Here is a 17,875-nt window from a genome sequence, read left to right as displayed (position 1 = left end):
AATTCCCTTCTCCCTGCTGGCAACTGGACCAGTCTTACATAGGTATTGTACATGTGGTCACAACTGCTCTAAGTTGATGTGTACAAGTGCCCTGCTGGGTGCAGAAGGTCATGCTTCCCTGTAGGCATCCACCACAGTGGGTTCTTGTACTATATTCTCTTTCTCATCCTCTGTGATCCATGAGCCTTGAGGGGTGAGGGTCACAATAATATGTTCCCTTTAGGCCTGAGCATACTGCAGTTCCTTCTTCTCTCCACTTTAGCCGGTGGTGACTCACGGTATAATCACCCTCTACTGGAAATAGAGAGAGCTCTCTGATTTTTAATGTAAACACTCACGGCTAGAAACTTTCCTTGTAGAACTACTTTCTTTCTAAACCAAGGATTCTTTTAGGTTATGTTTTTTACTTTATGAGTGCAGCAACTTTTAAATCCCCTCTCTTGACTCTTTCACTGTCTCACTTGTCACTCAAAAGTATATCTTTCAGAGGCCAGGTCAGTAAAGTCTTAAAAGCAGAGGACCTGGCTTCAGATCTACAACACCCACATGATATGGCCAATAGGGCAGCACATTCCTGTAAGTGAAGCTTTGCGGAGGCAGAAATAGGAAGATGCTGGGAGCATGCTGGCCGGTCAGTCAATCTGACCAAATCAACAAACGACAGGTTTAGTGATAGAAATGTTCAAGAGAGAGAGAGAGAGAGAGAGGGAGGGAGGGAGGGAGGGAGGGAGAGAGAGGGAGGGAGGGAGGGAGGGAGGGAGGGAGGGAGGGAGAGAGGGAGAGAGAGACTGATTGAGGAAGAACTCACATATATGCACCTACCTCTTGCCTCCTCATGCACACACATACAAGAGAGTATATTGTTTCATCTCCATGTGTTTCTGTATTCTCTGCAGTTTCACATGCTGTTGATTTCCAAGTTTATTCCCTGTGATCGAAGTTGATATAAGAAATTATTTTAATTTTTTTATATTTATTGGTTAAGAGTTATTTTGCCACATAGCATATTGTCTTTTTTTTTTTTTTTTTTTTGATTTTTTGAGACAGGGTTTCTCCGTAGCTTTTTGGTTCCTGTCCCGGAACTAGCTCTTGTAGACCAGGCTGGCCTCGAACTCACAGAGATCCGCCTGCCTCTGCCTCCCAAGTGCGCCACCGCTGCCCGGCGCACATTGTCTTTTTAAAGGTGTTTCCAGAGGTTCCCCAGAAAAATGTGTATCCTATATACATGTATCTTGAATTGAATATTCTGTATATATCTTTAAGTCCATTTGACATATGATGTAGTTTAACTTTGAAATTCCTTTATTGGTCATCAGTTTGGATAATGTATCTAAAGACAGTTGTCCGATATTGTAATCATCTACCATTATTATAGAGTATATCTGATATTTTTCTCCATTAGTGTTTGTTTTATGAAGTAGGGGACTCCAAAATTTGGTGCCTGTCGACCATTGTTTTTTCGTCTTTTAGTTGAGACAGTGTCTCTATGCAGCTCAGTTTTGGAACTGTTGATCAGCCTGACCTCAAACACATAGAGAATCACCTCTTCATCTGTCTAGTGCTGGGATTACAGGGGTGCCCCTCAGTTTCAATATCTTCTTGATTAATTGTTCCAGTTATTGATCACTTGGCTTTCTTTATGTTTTCTGACTAATTTATCTTAAATCTATGTTATCATAGATATAGCACAGATCCACCAGCTTATTTCCAGCTTTCATTCGCTTGTTAGGTTGTCTAGACTGTCTTCCACCAACTCACTGTCTGACAGTGGCTGGCTTTACCCATAGGGCCTGTTTCTTGGAGACAGTAGTAGGGAAGCATAGGGTCACACATTTTTTTAATATTTATTTTGTTTTCTTTCTGTGTTTTATCTAGGCATCTCTGCCAAATCTGCATTTATTGTTGAGTTCTCGCTGTTTACATATAATGCTATTCTTGAGCTATGTTTACTAATTCCTATAAGTTTCTTTGTTGTTTCTTTTTTAGTTGGTTAAATGATTATTTTCTTTCTAGCATTAGGGATTTGCTGATTCCATCATATTCTTTTCTCTTTGATTAAATCATTTTTCCCAATTGGCTTGTTTGTTTGTTTTTTATTTCATTATTTCTACCATTTTTTAATTCTTTTTCAAAAATCTTAATTTTCCTGCTGAATCTTTCTTTCATGTCACTGATTTTTTTCATCTATGTCCCTGATTTTCTCATCAGTTTTGCTGACTTTTTATTCTGGGTTGTTGACTTTCCTCTCCAAATACTAGATTGAATTCATCTCCTTGTTTGCATCCTCTTAGAGGTCACTGAGAAAATAAACTTGTCAAATTTTCATCTAGATGTTTACCTGTTTTAATGTATGTTTTGACTAGTTGAGGAAGTATGACCTTTTGGGACAGTCTTACTTCCCTTTGTTTCTCTTGGTCACATTCCTGTGCTTCTAAGCTGCAATTTTTATACCTGTTGGTGTTAACACATCTCTTGCAGTTGTAGTTGAAAACTGCATGTGGAATATTTCAGCCATTTTTCTTTTCCTATTCCTTTTTTGTTTCTGTTTTGAGATATGATCTCATGAAGAGGCCCCAGCTGGCCTCAGACTGGGTTTGAGCTAAGTTTAAACTTGAACTCTTAATTCTCCTGCCTCTGTACCCTTAGTTCTACAATTATAGTTCCAATCCACAGCACAACACCGAGCAGGCTAGGGTTCACCGCACATTGCAGAGCAGGGTAAGATCCACCACGCAGTGCCGAGCAGGTTAGGATTCATCACACAGTGCCAGCAAGCAGGTTACTCTGAAGGTTTTAGTCACCAGTTCCAAGCAGAAGGAAGAAAGCAAAATGTTATAACAATACCAACACCATTGCATTCAAGATAGAGACATACTCGTTATATATGGTAAATGAGGATGCAGTAAATGAAAGAGAAAAGGATAGAGGCACAAAAAAAGGAATAGAGAAGAGGCATGAGGTTAACAAGAGAAAATGAAAAAGAGTATAGACGAGTGTTATAAATATGAGCAGGAAAGGGTAAGAATTTAGAAAAAGTAAAAATTAAAAGAAAAAAATTCCAAGGTAAAATAATACAAGGTAAGGTCAAAATACTGTGAAAAGTCTAGCAGACAGGAAAGAGAAAACACTGAGATAAAAAAGAAGTAAAAATCAAGGAAAAGACAAAAGATTGTCCAATTAAGAAAAAAATATGCATGAATAAAATTACATAAAGGTATGATGGAAATAAGAAACATATCTTTAAAATACTATAAAAGTTCTACTAACAGCTTAATAAATGAAAAATATGAAAGCTAGGAATCATGTGGGTTAAAAAGAAAAGAGGCAGGTAACATATTGTGTAGTAGGAGACCATTTGTTCATTCCCAAAATAGTCACTCAGAAACTATATTATTTGCAATACTGTTTGGTCAATACCTTAAGCACATTTCTGGCTAACTCTTATATCCTAAACTAACTCATCTCCATTAATCTGTGTATTGCTGCGTGGTTATGGCTTACTGGGTAAAGATCTAGTGCATCTGTCCCCGGTGGTGGCTATGTGGCTTCTCTCTGACTCTGCCTACTCTTTTTATACAGCCTAGCTACATTCTGTTAAGCAATTGGCCAAAAGCAGTTTCTTGATTCATTAACCAATAAAAACAACACATATCAGAAAGACTTTGCATAACATTATAGGAATGGATTCCTTCTAGGTCCTAGAAAATTGGAGATTACCAGTTACATGACCAGCTGGTGTGAAGATCATAGTCCTTTAATCTGCAGATTATTGTCTTGAATGTAGTTCTGTTACTGAGTCTGTATTGGAGAAATATGTGTTGTCTGCCAACGTTGTTTTAATTTGGTAGTTTCCCTTCTTGGTGTACCAGAGACCGTAGCTTTGCAGTCTGTGTGCTGGGAGGTTCCATTCACCCCACTGAGAAAACCCAGATTGTATCCCCTGAGGTGGCCAATGTCCTCGCAGTGAGTGAATTGTCTCCCAGGTGGATTGTGAATGTGCTAAGTAACCAAAGAAGGGAACTCTAGATAGGCAGAGGGCCTATCTTCATACTTTCAATACTGAGAATTCAAGAACAATTGCAGTGGGTTTTTGATCCTACTGCACGTACTGGCTTTGTGGGAGCCTAGGCAGTTTGGATGCTCACCTTACGAGACCTGGATAGAGGTGGGCAGTTCTTGGGCTTCCCACAGGTCAGGGAACCCTGATTGCTCTTCGAGCAGATGAGGGAGGGGGACTTGATCGGGGGAGGGGGAGGGAAATGGGAAGCGGTTGCGGGGACGAGGCAGAAATCCTTAATAAATAAATAAATTTAAATTAAAAAAAAAAGAACTTCTGATTTCATCAATCAGCCTATTGGTGAGCTATAGTTCTATAATGGTTGCTACAACTGTAGTTCTTGGGCCCTAAAGCAGTGGGGCAGAGAAAATACTCAAGCGGCTGATCTATCCACTGGCCTCAGACTCAGTTATCAAATTTCAAGTTTCCTCTCAGTGAATGAGATGTTTTCCCAGTGACTAACAGCAGGGCTCTCTTTCCCTATGTACTTCCTGCCTAAACTGAGCTTTCTGCCAACTGCACTTCCCAACTCCTTCCTGGGCCATTTTTGTTATCATAGGATGTTGTAATAGGAGCGGCGGGGCTGCGTCCCCAGCACCCGGCCGCCCGCACGGCTAGCTTTACCGGAAATAATTACACGGAAACTGTATTCTTTTAAACACCGCTTGGCCCATTATATCTAGCCTTTTCTCGGCTAACTCTCGCACCTGGACTAGCCCATTTCTTATCATCTATGTAGCCCAAGAGCTGGCTTACCAGGAATGATCTTAACCTGCATCTGCCCGGAGTGGGAGAATCATGGCGACTCCCTGACTCAGCTTCTTTCTCCCAGCATTCTGTTCTGTTTACTCAACCCACCTAAGGGTGGGCCTATCAAATGGGCCTAGCAGTTTCTTTATTGCTTAATCAATGAAATCAACAGATTGATATATGACACTCCCACATCAATAGGACTATGGCGGGCCAAGTTGAGGTTCCCTGATTTCTGGTTATTCCCTGATGTCATGTTCCTGGGTTCTCGGGATTCTGTTGTTTTCATCACTTGAAAAAATATTTTACTTTTTTTTTGAGAGTGTTATATATGAGCACTGTGTCTGCATAACTTCTCTCCTTCTTCTCATTCCTCCAACTCCTCCTGGGTTGTGTCCTCCTACACGCTGCTTCCCAAATTTGTGGCCTTGTCTTCTTAACTCAGTTTTTAAAAATATATTTCAAAATCTTACCTGGCCCGCACTCTGGTCCTGCAGAGTGACTCGATAGGAACTTTCTCTGCAACAAACCTGTGCAATGGAGGAGTCACTGTCTCACCAAGAACTGAGCCGGGTTTGAGCCTTAGAAGTGCTGTGAGACTGTCCTTGGGACCAGCGCCCAAGTCTCTTCCCTCTTTTTATTTTATTTATTTATTTATTTATTTATTTATTTATTTAAGATTTCTGTCTCTTCCCCTCCACCACCTCCCATTTCCCTCCCCCTCCCCCAATCAAGTCCCCCTCCCTCCTCAGCCCAAAGAGCAATCAGGGTTCCCTGCCCTGTGGGAAGTCCAAGGACCACCCACCTCCATCCAGGTCTAGTAAGTTGAGCATCCAAACTGCCTAGGCTCCCACAAAGCCAGTACGTGCAGTAGGATCAAAAACCCATTGCCATTGTTCTTGAGTTCTCAGTAGTCCTCATTGTCCGCTATGTGCAGGGAGTCCGGTTTTATCCCAGGCTTTTTCAGACCCAGGCTAGCCATAAATAAAGGACATTGAGCCTATAATTAGTGATCCTAGAGAAGCTAAATAAGAAGGAGAACCCAAAGAAAAACATATAGGCATCCTCCTGAATATTAACCTTCATCAGGCGATGAAAGGAGACAGAGACAGAGACCCACATTGGAGCACCGGACAGAAATCTCAAGGTCCAAATCAGGAGCAGAAGGAGACGGAGCACGAGCAAGGAACTCAGGACCGCGAGGGGTGCACCCACACACTGAGACAATGGGGATGTTCTATCGGGAACTCACCAAGGCCAGCTGGCCTGGGTCTGAAAAAGTCTCTTCCCTCTTAACTTTTGAAATGGCTTCTGCTTTTCTCCTCCTGACCATGGAGCTGTGCAAGCAGAGCTATTTGGTTTGTATCTTATGGTCTGTCACCGCTCCTCCTTCCGCTTTTCTTTGGAATGGAGTTTGTCCCCCCCCCCCCCTTATTCTGACGCTTCTCTATCTCTCCACATGTGTTTTCCTTATCTGTTAAATTGAGCCTGGAGAAGGTCTGATCCTTGTTGAAGGGCAGGGCTGCTAATCAGAGGCATTCATCGCTGCAATGCCCAGAGCAGAGAAAAATCTGCCTTCTCTGTGTGGAATAACAACCCTTCCATATGGAAAGAACATTCCAAATAGAGACACGAACCCACAAGCTCACTGTGAACATTTTGCCCCTTAGAATCATCTCCTTCCTCTCCACAAATGCATAGTATCTTTATCTTTATTGAGTCAATAATGATAATTACTTACTCTCCAAAGAAAATTATTCTCTTAGAAGTATCAAACTGAAATAAATTCCATTCTTTTACTAGGTTATTATACTTTCTCCATCATTTATGAAAACAAATGTCACTGGTTATAGCATTTTTTTATAATCTGCACATGAAATAAAGCATAGCAGCAGCTTCACTCATGAAGACTTTGTATTTCAAGCGAAATTGTGGAGTAAATTACTTTTCTCTGTCTCTGCCTTATCATGCTCTCTGTCCTCGCTCTGATTTTAGGTGGCTCTTTCTGTGCACATTTACAGCACCAACATGATCTCATAGGATGCATACAGAATGATGAAATTGTTCACTGCCATGAAACAGATGAACATATCTATCAACTCACATAGATACTTATTTGAAAAGACCAGCGAAAATGTGTTTAAAAAAGAAACAAAATCTAGACTGCGACACTGTTTTATTAAGTATAGCCTGCAGGTTACACATTAGCTCTCACACTTGCTCACCCTACCGCTCTTTCTCGTTTGACTTTACCTCTCATTTCTTTTTCCTCAAACTCATCTTTTGAAGACAGCATTCCCTGGCCCATGATAATCCTATAAGAAAAGAACCACTAAAATCAGTTTAACTCATTCCCTTCCTTTGAATTACCAATTCACAGTCTGTGCCATTCTTTTCCTCTTCCTACCAAAACCAAACCAAACACACAAAATTCTCTCGCATCCTCAATCAGATCAGCCCACATTAGGCCTGAGCCATGGTGATGCACAGAGCACAGCCCCCACTTTGTGGTGGTTTGCACAAGATGTGTCTTCCACACTCTCAAGCTTTTGATTCCCACATGGTGACCTCTGCTTAGGGAGGCTTGGTACGTCTGGCATTCCAGGAGAAAGTATGTCTCTAGGATTGGGCTTTGAGGTTTTGAAAAATCATACAACATTCCCAGTTCACTCTCTCTCTGATTCCTACTTGTGGTTCAAGATGTGAGTTCTTAGTTGCTTCTTCATCTGCCATGTTATCATTCCACCATCATGGACCCTAATCCTCTGGAACCCGGAACTAAAACAAACTCTTTGTTCTTTTAAGTTTCCTTGGCTGTGGTGTTTGATCACAGCAATAGAAAACTAACTAACTCAGCTCTCAAAAGGAGGAAGAGATCCTTATTGACTATGGAGTTAAATTTGAATGGCGATGGCTTACACAATAGGGCACAAGGTTATACCCATTCCATGCTCTAATGCGGAAGTACTTTCACTAAGTTGTGTAATAGCAATACAAAGGGAAGGTATTAATCAAGACAACTTTAAAATGCATTGGTGGGTGATCAAAGAAGCAGACCATAGACAGGCCTCACATGATATCTGATAGCAACCTTCTTAGCCCTGCTTTGGTGGTGCACAGTGGTTCGTTAAGTTGATATGTTATACAAATTATTTTTTTTAGTTTGTTTATCAAGATATTAGGACTGATACAGAGATGGACAAGGAATAGCTTTTTTGGGATAACGATAGTCCCAGAGGAGCATGTACATTGACCCACAGACGGACATTACGCTGAGTCTAAGTTGGAGGTCTCTATTGGTTCCCTCCTCTTGGAGCTCAGGGAACTCCATGGAAAATGGGCAGAAAAGATTGTAGGAGCCAGAGGGATGGAGGACACTAGGAGACCATGGCCTAAGAAGGGCTCACATGGGTTCACCAGGTCCTCCACATGTATGTTATGACTGTTAGTTTGTGTTTGGGTGAGGCACTCCTAACAGTGGTAGTTAGTGTATGTCTCTTTTCCTGTTCTTGGGACTCTTTTCCTCCTATTAGGTTGTCTTGTCCAGCCTCGATAAGAGAGTTTTTGCTTTGTCTTTTTGTAGCTTATTTTGCCCAGTTTGGCTGTGGTCTCTTGAAGGCCTGTTCTTTTCTGAAGAGGAAACAGAGGCTGAACAGGTCTGCAGGAGAAGAAAGTTGTGTGGGATCTGGGAGGAGTGGAAACTGTAACCAGGCTATCTGGATCAGCAACATTGCAGCCTCTCTGATGTCATTAAAGTTTTGATTAGTCTAGCAGCCTTTGCATACACAGCTTCTTTCTTCAGGAATTTTCTTTCACGGAAATGAGGTAGATATTGAGAAGTAATCAGTCTCTATAAATCTCTTTGAATTAATTCACAATAATACATGAGCAGCTTATATGTGTTCCAGACTTAAGTGTCTTTTGAAGAAAATTATATTAAGCTGTATAATTAATGTGAATCAAATGAATTTCAAACAATTTGAAGAAATATTTCATAACAGAGGTCTTTCTTCAGATGTAAGAGTACCAGACTTATCAAATAAATAAGAAAGATATTCAGTTAAACTTTAATTTCAAATCACTGTTACTGTCTCAATGCCCTGCTATGCCTATACTGAAGGCCAAAAATATATTGTGTATTTCAAATCCAAACTTAACATTTTATGTATGTATGTATGTATTTATGGGCAACCTGTTTGAGATTTGAGTCTTTAAAAATTCTTACATTTATTTGTTTGTTTGTTTGTTTGGTGTGTGTGTGTGTGTGTGTGTGTGTGTGTGTGTGTGTGTGTGTGGTGGTGTGTGCAGAGGTCAGAGGACAACTGGTGGAAGTGGGTTCTCTTGTTCCCCATTGGGCTCCAGGGCTGCAAATCAGGCTGGCCAGCAAGTGTCCATCTTTACCAATACAGCCATCTTGTCAACCTCCTATTAGGATGTCTTAAGTCATTGAGAGCATTCATATTCTCACTGACTCACTGACATAAAACCCACCTGGCCTCTTCTAATCTCCAGGCTGGAAGCTGAGTCCCAGCTGAGGAGCTGGTGTTACAGCATCAGGAACTCATGCTCCTCCCACCCAGGAATCTGTGGAAAGAGCCGCAGTTTCTCCCACATAGACTCTTCTAGACTCTTTCTGTAGCATCTCCAGATCAACAGCCAATAACACCCCACCAAGTTTAGTAGCTTCAGCAAATGATTGTATTGAGATTAGAATAACAGGAAGGATTTTTGAGATTTAAGTAGAAGAAAAAGTAACTTGGGTGTAGGCTTTTGTTGAATGTTATGGTAACATTTAAATTATTTGCAAAGTTTCAAGAACACATGCAATTATACTATGGCAGCTCTTATTGAGAATATGTTATTGAGAATAACAAAAATGATTTTTTTTCACAGTTAAAGAATTTTAGAAAACATACTAAATAGAATAAAAGGCATGGATTAAAAACATTATTTCCTGTAAAAGATTTTATTTTGACAGCACCATTTAAAAGTTATTCACCATTCAGTCTTTGAACAAAGGGCCAGAATTTCAAAACAAGTTAGGTCAAAAAAGTGAGGGACAAACACCAAACTTCATGTTGTGGTAGCTGACATGTCTATGGTGTTGACTTTACTGTACAAAAAAAAACAAAACTTTGAGATAAGCATTAAAATGAACATTTATTTTAGAAAAAATCTATGTAAGATTTCTGAACACAGGTTATACAATGTTTACTGTTATTTTTGAATGAGATAGTAATAATTTATGTTACTGCTCTTTGTCCTAGCACACATACAGACCCACAAACACACTGACTTGTGAAGTCAAAAGAGGGTTTCCATGCTTAGGGTGAATGCTGCAATGTTTAACCTCCATTTCCACTCTGTGACTTAAATTCATGACTCCATTAAAGTCAGAAACACCCAAATCCTAAGATGAATCAAAAGCTTGGAGCCTATTTCATAGAGAAGCTTATGAAGACCATTATCTTATCCAGCAATAGTTTTTTTTTCTCCCTGCTCCCTGATGATCTTTAAGATCTTGTCCATGGCACAAATTAGATGAATATTTTCAGAATGTATAAAATTGATTGCACAAATCATGTGTCATATATCAAGACAAAAATAGATTTGGCTCAGTGCCCCAGCTGCTGTGACAGATGTCGTGGCATCTGGCAGTGTGTCCTCTGTACAAAGTTACCAGTCATCCGCTGGTGGACACACAGAAGGCTTAAAACCCCCTGAAGGGTGTCTATAAATCAGAGCAGTATACCACAAAAGAAAGACAGGGTGACTGACTTTAAATTTCAGATTAAGCGCTACCAAGTACAATTTTAAAGAATAAACTGACTGTAGGTTTATATCATAAATTATTGAGGTCATGAAGAGGAAATTAATATAGTGAATTTTAAAATCAAGAAATTCTTTCATCCTTCATGACTTGTTTCCTATAAATTCTTTCCTCATACTCTCCGCTTAAATGACTTTTCTTTGAACAGGAGTCAGTAGTGTTAGAGATAGGACTGTGTCATAGGCTAGAAAATTGTGCAGGGTTCAGATGTCATACATAGAATCCTTCTCCATCAACTTGCTGCAGCCCACACACTGCTGGCCTGAAGTTCTGCTAACTAAGGGAAATTACTGTGTTCCTTGATCATTCCAAGAAGGTTAAGTGTGGACCGCAGAGAGCCATTTGCCAGGGTAGCCGATCCGTGGTTAACACTCCCGTCTCATTCCTTCTTCGTCTCCTTATGTCTGCTGGGGCACTTCGCTGTTTCTTCCTGGCTGTCCCTGTCTTCTGTGCTATACTCCTCCATGCACCAGCAATACCTTGGACACATTCGCTGTGGGATGAAACCATTCATAAGAATTATTAGAATGGGAAAGTCATCCACACATTAGCTTTATGTGAAAGAGACATCCGCCCCCTACAGAGAATCTGGGGCATTTCATGTGTCACACGATTTAAACATCTTTCTTGCTATAGCCGCTTATAGATTTCTTTTGAGCCATTTTATAACCTGGGTTGTCCAAGCAATGTTCACAAGAAATGAAAAGAGAAAAATCACACAAACCTTAATATAACTCTGAGCTCTTAAAATCACGAATGCCTTGATACACAGAAAAGAGTGTGCCACAGAGTGAATTTGCTGTCTCTCGGATAAATGGTCTAATTGTACCATATGCCCCGGAAGTGCTTTCATACACACGGAGAACACTGGGATTAAAACAATTTCCAACATCTCCTGTTACTATGTCATCTTCTTTTTCCATCTGAGAGGATTACATACGGCAAATCTGCCTTTTGTTTTTGCTTATTTCCATTATTATTTCATAGCAATAAAGAGAAGAATGCTGACCCTAGCAGAATCCTAAATTCCTGTAGGCTGCTAAGAATAGCTATGTAGTTCCCACATTTCCGGCACCATTGGCAAACATGACTTGCATTGCTGGGGAGAGCAGCGAGTGTGTGACATTTCTACTGCCTATATCTTTGGAGAGTTTATAGTAATATGGTTTTTCTTATAAAACTGAATTGATGCCTCCAATTTCTACCGAAAGTGGAATGGGGACAGGAAAATGGGAGGGAACTGAACTGGCTTGTGTTAAAAGCCTTCCTTTAGGAAGTGCGCCTTTAATTTCAAGCAGCCCTGTCAGACTTCCTGTGCCATCAGCCCAGTTCTTTCTCGTTATCTCAGAATCTGCAACATAAACACAGTGAAGGACAATGGCATTTCTAGCGAATATCTGTGGCTGGATCATCACTCACCACGCTATGGTTGTCTTTGAACATTTTAGTGGAAGACTTCTTTACTAAAACACCTTTTCTTTCAAACTTCTTATGGATTTTTTGTGGATTTCACATCATGCGTCCCAACCCCATTCATCTCCCCATTCTGTCGTATCCACCCTCTGCCCCTGTAGTCTCCTCCCCAAATAAAATTTAAAAGAAAAGAAAAAAAAATCTCATGCTGAATTCTGTAGCGTGGCATAATGAGACACACAGTGTACTCTGGTTTCTTCCTGGTCCTCACTAGGACTCCTCTTGGATATGGTGGTGTGAGTGAGGGAAAGATGTCCTCCCCTCCTTACCCCTTTCCTTTTGTGGCAGGCGGGAGAACTGGCCTTGGCATGAGAATGATACTAAAACATCTTAACTCAAATAATTTGCTTATAATTGGTATCATTAAGTGTTCTTTGCTGTATGTTTGTGTATGTATTCCCATGGGGGAGTGTGTCCATGTGCTTATGGCATGTGTGTGCTCATGCATGTGTGAATATGTGTGCACAGGGGTGTATGTGTGTGTGTACAGAGGTGTATGTGTGTGTATGTGTGTGTGTGTTCCTGTGAATGGGATACCAGAAACAGATACCAGATTTTTCTCTCTCTCTCTCTCTCTCTCTCTCTCTCTCTCTCTCTCTCTCTGACCCTGAAATTCTTGATTCTGCTACACTGACTGGCCAGGGAGGCCCATGATGCTCTCGTCTCTGCCTATCCAGCATAAGAATTAAAGTAAAGACTACTGCACCCAACTTTTTTCATGGGTACTAGAGATTTGAACTCAGATCCTCAAGCCTACATGGCAAACACTTTCCTAATTGATCTCCTCAGCCTGCTCTTTAGTTTTTGATTCCTGATACAAACTGATTAGAATTCTTTGAATTTTTCTGAATTACTGTATGATTGGTAGAGGATCCTGAATTCCAGTTTATGGAGGATCTCTGGTCTGGTTTTTCTGTTTGCCTAATGATGCTGTATTCTTCACCCAGAACTGTAGATGGAGCCTTTTATAGTGCAGGGTATTTCAATCGTAGGCAACATTTGTGTCTGGGAGACAAATATTCCAGATTAGTTAAATCTATTTAGCAGTCTAGCCTTTGATCTAGTCTTTGGGCTACACTTGCACAATAGTAAGCATACTGGGTCAAATGTCACTAATCAGTCAATACTTTTAGACCTAGAAGAGCCAGTTAGATGCCTCTTGACCTTCAGTGGATGCGTCTTCTTATTCCAGGATCCAGATTAAGGAAGAAACATCCCCTTTGAGACATGCCTTTCTCACAGCAAAGAAACCGAACATAAGGCTGCATGGACACACAATGGTTCATTGAAAGCTTCTACTTGATTGGAGTCTATCAGTCTCATTACACCAGCCAATGAAAGTTTATTACTAAAAACTATATAGTGGCAAGAATATCATTTCAGGACTTTTACTGGTTGGGAAGACCTGCAGGTTATATTGCAATACATACAGGCAAATAATTCTCCTCCAACTAAGTGAGTAGTTTGGCATCAACCACAACCAAATACTAAGCAATGCCATCTCACCTCATCAAATCTACCTTGGCCTTGCTGTGTTTTAAATGTATTGGTAGATGGGCAAGGTTAGAGTCTTCTCTGTCTAGGATCTTGTCTTCTAGGTATTCTCTGTTAGACTATGTCATCTGTCTATGAAAAGTTTACTTAATAGGTGGAAGGTGCTAAAATTGATACAAATCCTATCTCCTCCCTGTTCATCCACTTAAAAGTATATGGTCACAGACCTAAGAGAAATGGGTGCCTGGTTTTTTTTCATGTGAACTCTGAGGTCCAAGGAAAAAGCCAGAGGAAATGATTTGACTATAGTGTTCTATCACAGACCTAGACAGCAAAGCGACAATTAACCGTATCTGAGCATGGTGACTTTATGACCTAATGCTTTATCCAAATAAAATCTGTACCAGACAGAGCTTGGGCTCTGGGAAGTTTGGCACGGCTATATGTGTGAAATTTGAGCTCTTATCAAATAGATTTTAAAAGGATACATCTGGGATTTGGTCTTGAGGTCTGATTTTGCGATGCGGAGTTGAGTTTCACCCAGGTCCTCAGAATATGTGCAGACTGTAGACTCTGCAAGAGTATCAGAATGCTTCACTGAGGAAGCCACCTTGTTTTGTGAACTCAGGACCTGCTGCTATCTCCTGTGCTTGTAGATTTCCCTTCAGTTTAGTTTATCTCCATCCCACCCATGCCAGTGGCATTGGCCCCAGCTTGGACTGTATTTGTCTATGTGCTCAGGTAGACTCCACCAGGATAATGCAGTTCCCAGATCACAGCTCCACGGGCTCGCATCTCAGGGTAGATACAGGCACGATTAGGACAGCAATGGCTATCTGATGTGTGACTCTGTTGGACGGCAGGCAGCTCTCACTCATTTGTCCTCCCTTGTTGTTCCAAGGCTGCATCTGAAGCCTTCTCAAAGACAAATTTCTCCTTTCCCATCCTCTTGAACGGACTGATCTATTGTCCTATGTTTCTGTGGCCATTGGTATTATCATACAGGTGGGCCTCGGGCTGAACATTCCATCAGTGACCTGGTGGCAGTTGCCGTAATATACATATAGCTGTAGTGAACCAAGTTTTAAACTTTAAGGGGGCTGACTGAGAAGCCAAGGATAATGGCACTGGGATTTGATTCTACTGCATGGGCAGGCTTTTTGGGATCCTTGTCTGTTTGGATGCACACCTTCATAGACCTGGATGGAGGGGGGAAGGTCTTGGACTTCCCACAGGGCAGGGTACCTTGCCCTCTCTTAGGACTGGAGGGGGAGGAGAGAGGGTGTGTGGGAGAGAGGGAGGGAAATGGGAGGAGGAGAGGAGGTGGAAATTTTGAATGGTATTATTTATAAAGCAAAAAAAAAATAAAATATTTGAATTTAAAAAAAATTTAAAAATCCAGAGCCTTAAGAAGAAAAAAAGAAAAAAATATTAAACTCACAGCCCAGCTCCTTTATTAGTAAAACATAAGCGCAATTACACTGCAGTGCTTGGCTAAAACTCAACATAGAGAATACATTTGTTTGAAAGTTTTATTTAGAGATGCCATTTCAATTTGGGGGGAGATTAAATAGCGAAGTCTTCTGGTTCATATTTCTAGATAAGCATTTATAGATACTAACAGCTTTTAATCTTCTTGATGCCTTTGGTTCCTCCCTCCTTAGGAATCTCACATGAAGAGTAAATCGTAATTAAAATGTGCAGGATGACAAGATGGAGCAAACAGTGCTTGTACCACCAGGACCTGACAGCTTCAACTTCTTCACCAGAGAATCTCTTGCAGCTATTGAAAGGCGCATTGCAGAAGAAAAGGCTAAGAATCCCAAGCCAGACAAAAAAGATGATGACGAAAACGGCCCAAAGCCAAATAGTGACTTGGAAGCAGGGAAGAACCTTCCATTTATCTATGGAGACATTCCTCCAGAGATGGTGTCGGAGCCTCTGGAGGACCTGGACCCCTACTATATCAATAAGAAAGTAAGTGTTTTTCTTAGGTCTATTTTGCCACTAACTGCATGCCTTGGACTTCTGCAGACGCATCACATACTGAATTAAATTAGCACAGCCTTAACCATCTTTCTCCTTAAGAAATGAGACCACATTTGTGGGTGTTTTATACATATTTATGAGGAGAAAGTAAATTATATTATACCATATGGAGTTGCCCCAAACACCCCAAGACAAAAAACAAATCTAAATATAAGTGTAAGTTGTAGGCAACTAATTTAACAAATTAAAAGATTCTCACTGAAGATTACACGTACTAAGCAATTTTATGGATTTTTGTACCTTGAAATCTTGAAGTTACAAAAGACCTCAAAATGTACTGTGTCAATTTCTCATGGAAGAAAGTTTGCAACACAAGAGCTTCCAATTCCTTTGCCATGTTATAAATAATAAGTCAAGTAACCTTTTGTTTCCAATGTAATATAGTCATGCAATATACAAGAGTATTTTGTTGTTTTGTTTTCTTGTTTGTTTTGGGAGGAAATTATTTATTTTGGCTCATAGTTTTCATATATAAGACTGTTGGGGGCATTTTGCAATCAAACCATGTCAGTGTTCCTTCTAACATATATGGGCTTCCTCTTAACTGTATTATGTCTGCAAAGACTCTACCTACAAGCTAAGTTACAGTTTCACCTTGGCATGAACTCTTGGGAGACACTGTCCAGTCTATTACAGTTGCTAGTCCTTGACAGGAGGGGTTGTAAAATAACTTCAATTTTATTAATCCACCTGTATTCTAAGCCCATACAGCTGTGCGTATGCTAATCATCAAGGCCTTTCTGAGTAATCATCCCAGATGTGTATTGTTGTTAATGCTTTCATTAGTTCTTTGAGTTTGGATCGCATTCATCCTTCCTCCAGTCCTTCCCAGATCCAGTCCCCACTCTTCTCCCATTCAATGTTGTGTTCTTTTTTTTTTAAATTTTAATCCTTTAAGAAAATGTATATTCCTCTAATATTCATAGTTGTGTGGTCTCCTACTGAAGTGTGGCTGTTAGCTTAATAGAACCTACACTTGTAGAGAAACTGTCTCCCCTTCCTAGCAGTTCACAATTATCAGCAGCTCCACAGCTAGGGGTGTGCTTGTACATTCAGATCCAGTCTGCACGATGGGATTTGATCTGGCTTGCACTTGCATGGGTCTTGTGCATGCTGCTCCAATAGCTGTGAGTTCCTATGTTCAGCTCCCCTACAGTGCCTTGCTATGACACTTCTCTTGCAGTTTTCCACAACCCTTGGCTCTTATCCTCTTTTCCTGATCACCTCTCTGAGCACTGGAAGAAGAGGCATAGTATATATATAATATATATATATATATATATATATATATATATATATATATTACATTTAAGGTTGAGAAGTCTCTAGTATCTTATTCTCTCAATCTTGGCCAGTTGCAAGTCCCTCTGTAAATCACTATCTACTACAAATAGAAGTTTCTCTGATAAACATTATTTGTGGATACAATGATAAGTCAATAGGAAATGGTTTAATGCTATGTCCATTTAGAAGTAGGTTCCTCCCCCTAAGGCTTATGATCTACTGAGCTATAGGTTCTCTAACCCAGAACTGGTTCCAGGTATGGGATTGATCTTGTTGTTTTGGAATTACACCCAACCAGAAAGGGGTTACTTACACCTGTGTTGTTTGTGCCACTAGTGTTCCCGTTGGCATGTCTTTCAACGTCAAAAGCTCTCAAGATTCACACCTGGGTAAGACTGATGAGTTTTGAGGAATGTTCTTCTCTGGCGGCATGCACAGTACTTTATAGCACTATGAGACCAGACAGAAATGATGATTTCTAGCTTTGGGAGGAACTGCCACACTGATTTCTATCCTGGGTACACCAGTCTACAGTCCTCCCAGCAGTGAATAAAGTGGTGCACCCCTCTCCCAACATCCATCCTAGCATTTGTCCTCCCTTATTTTTGTTTTCTTTTCTTTTGTTGTGTTTTATTAACTTAGTCATCGTGATCTAATACCTCAATGAAGTTTTAATTTGCATTTCCCTTAGGATGTTGAACATTTTTAAAGTATTTTTCAGACGTGTATCTATCATAAAAGAATTCTGTTTAATACCATCCTTCTTTTTATGTTCTTTTTAACTGGATTGTTATCTTGTTTTGTTTCATTTTTGAGTTCTTTATATTTTCTAGATACTAACGCTCTATCAGATGTATAGCTGCCAAAGACTGTTCCCCCCATTCTGCAGGATGCCTCTTCTTTCAAGTGATGATGTCCTTCGCTGTAATGTACAGTTT

General features: G+C 40.4%; 1 protein-coding gene across 4 annotated transcripts in view; it reads left to right on the top strand.

Annotated features, from left to right (window-relative positions):
• The window catches only part of Scn1a (sodium voltage-gated channel alpha subunit 1), a 123,388-nt gene that overhangs the window by 23,020 nt on the left and 82,493 nt on the right, over positions 1-17,875 (top strand). For all 4 annotated transcript variants that reach the window (XM_041631641.1, XM_041631640.1, XM_041631643.1 and 1 more), the window contains exon 2: positions 15,269-15,581. In XM_041631641.1, the coding sequence (XP_041487575.1) occupies positions 15,318-15,581 (264 nt within the window). In that variant the 5' untranslated portion in view covers positions 15,269-15,317. The remainder of the gene's footprint in view (positions 1-15,268; positions 15,582-17,875) is intronic.

This window comes from Microtus oregoni, unplaced genomic scaffold (genome assembly GCF_018167655.1).
Source record: "Microtus oregoni isolate MIOR12 unplaced genomic scaffold, Mior012 000037F_ref0000500, whole genome shotgun sequence".
Classification (NCBI taxonomy): Eukaryota; Metazoa; Chordata; class Mammalia; order Rodentia; family Cricetidae; genus Microtus; species Microtus oregoni.
This window is presented reverse-complemented; position numbering and strand designations above follow the sequence as displayed.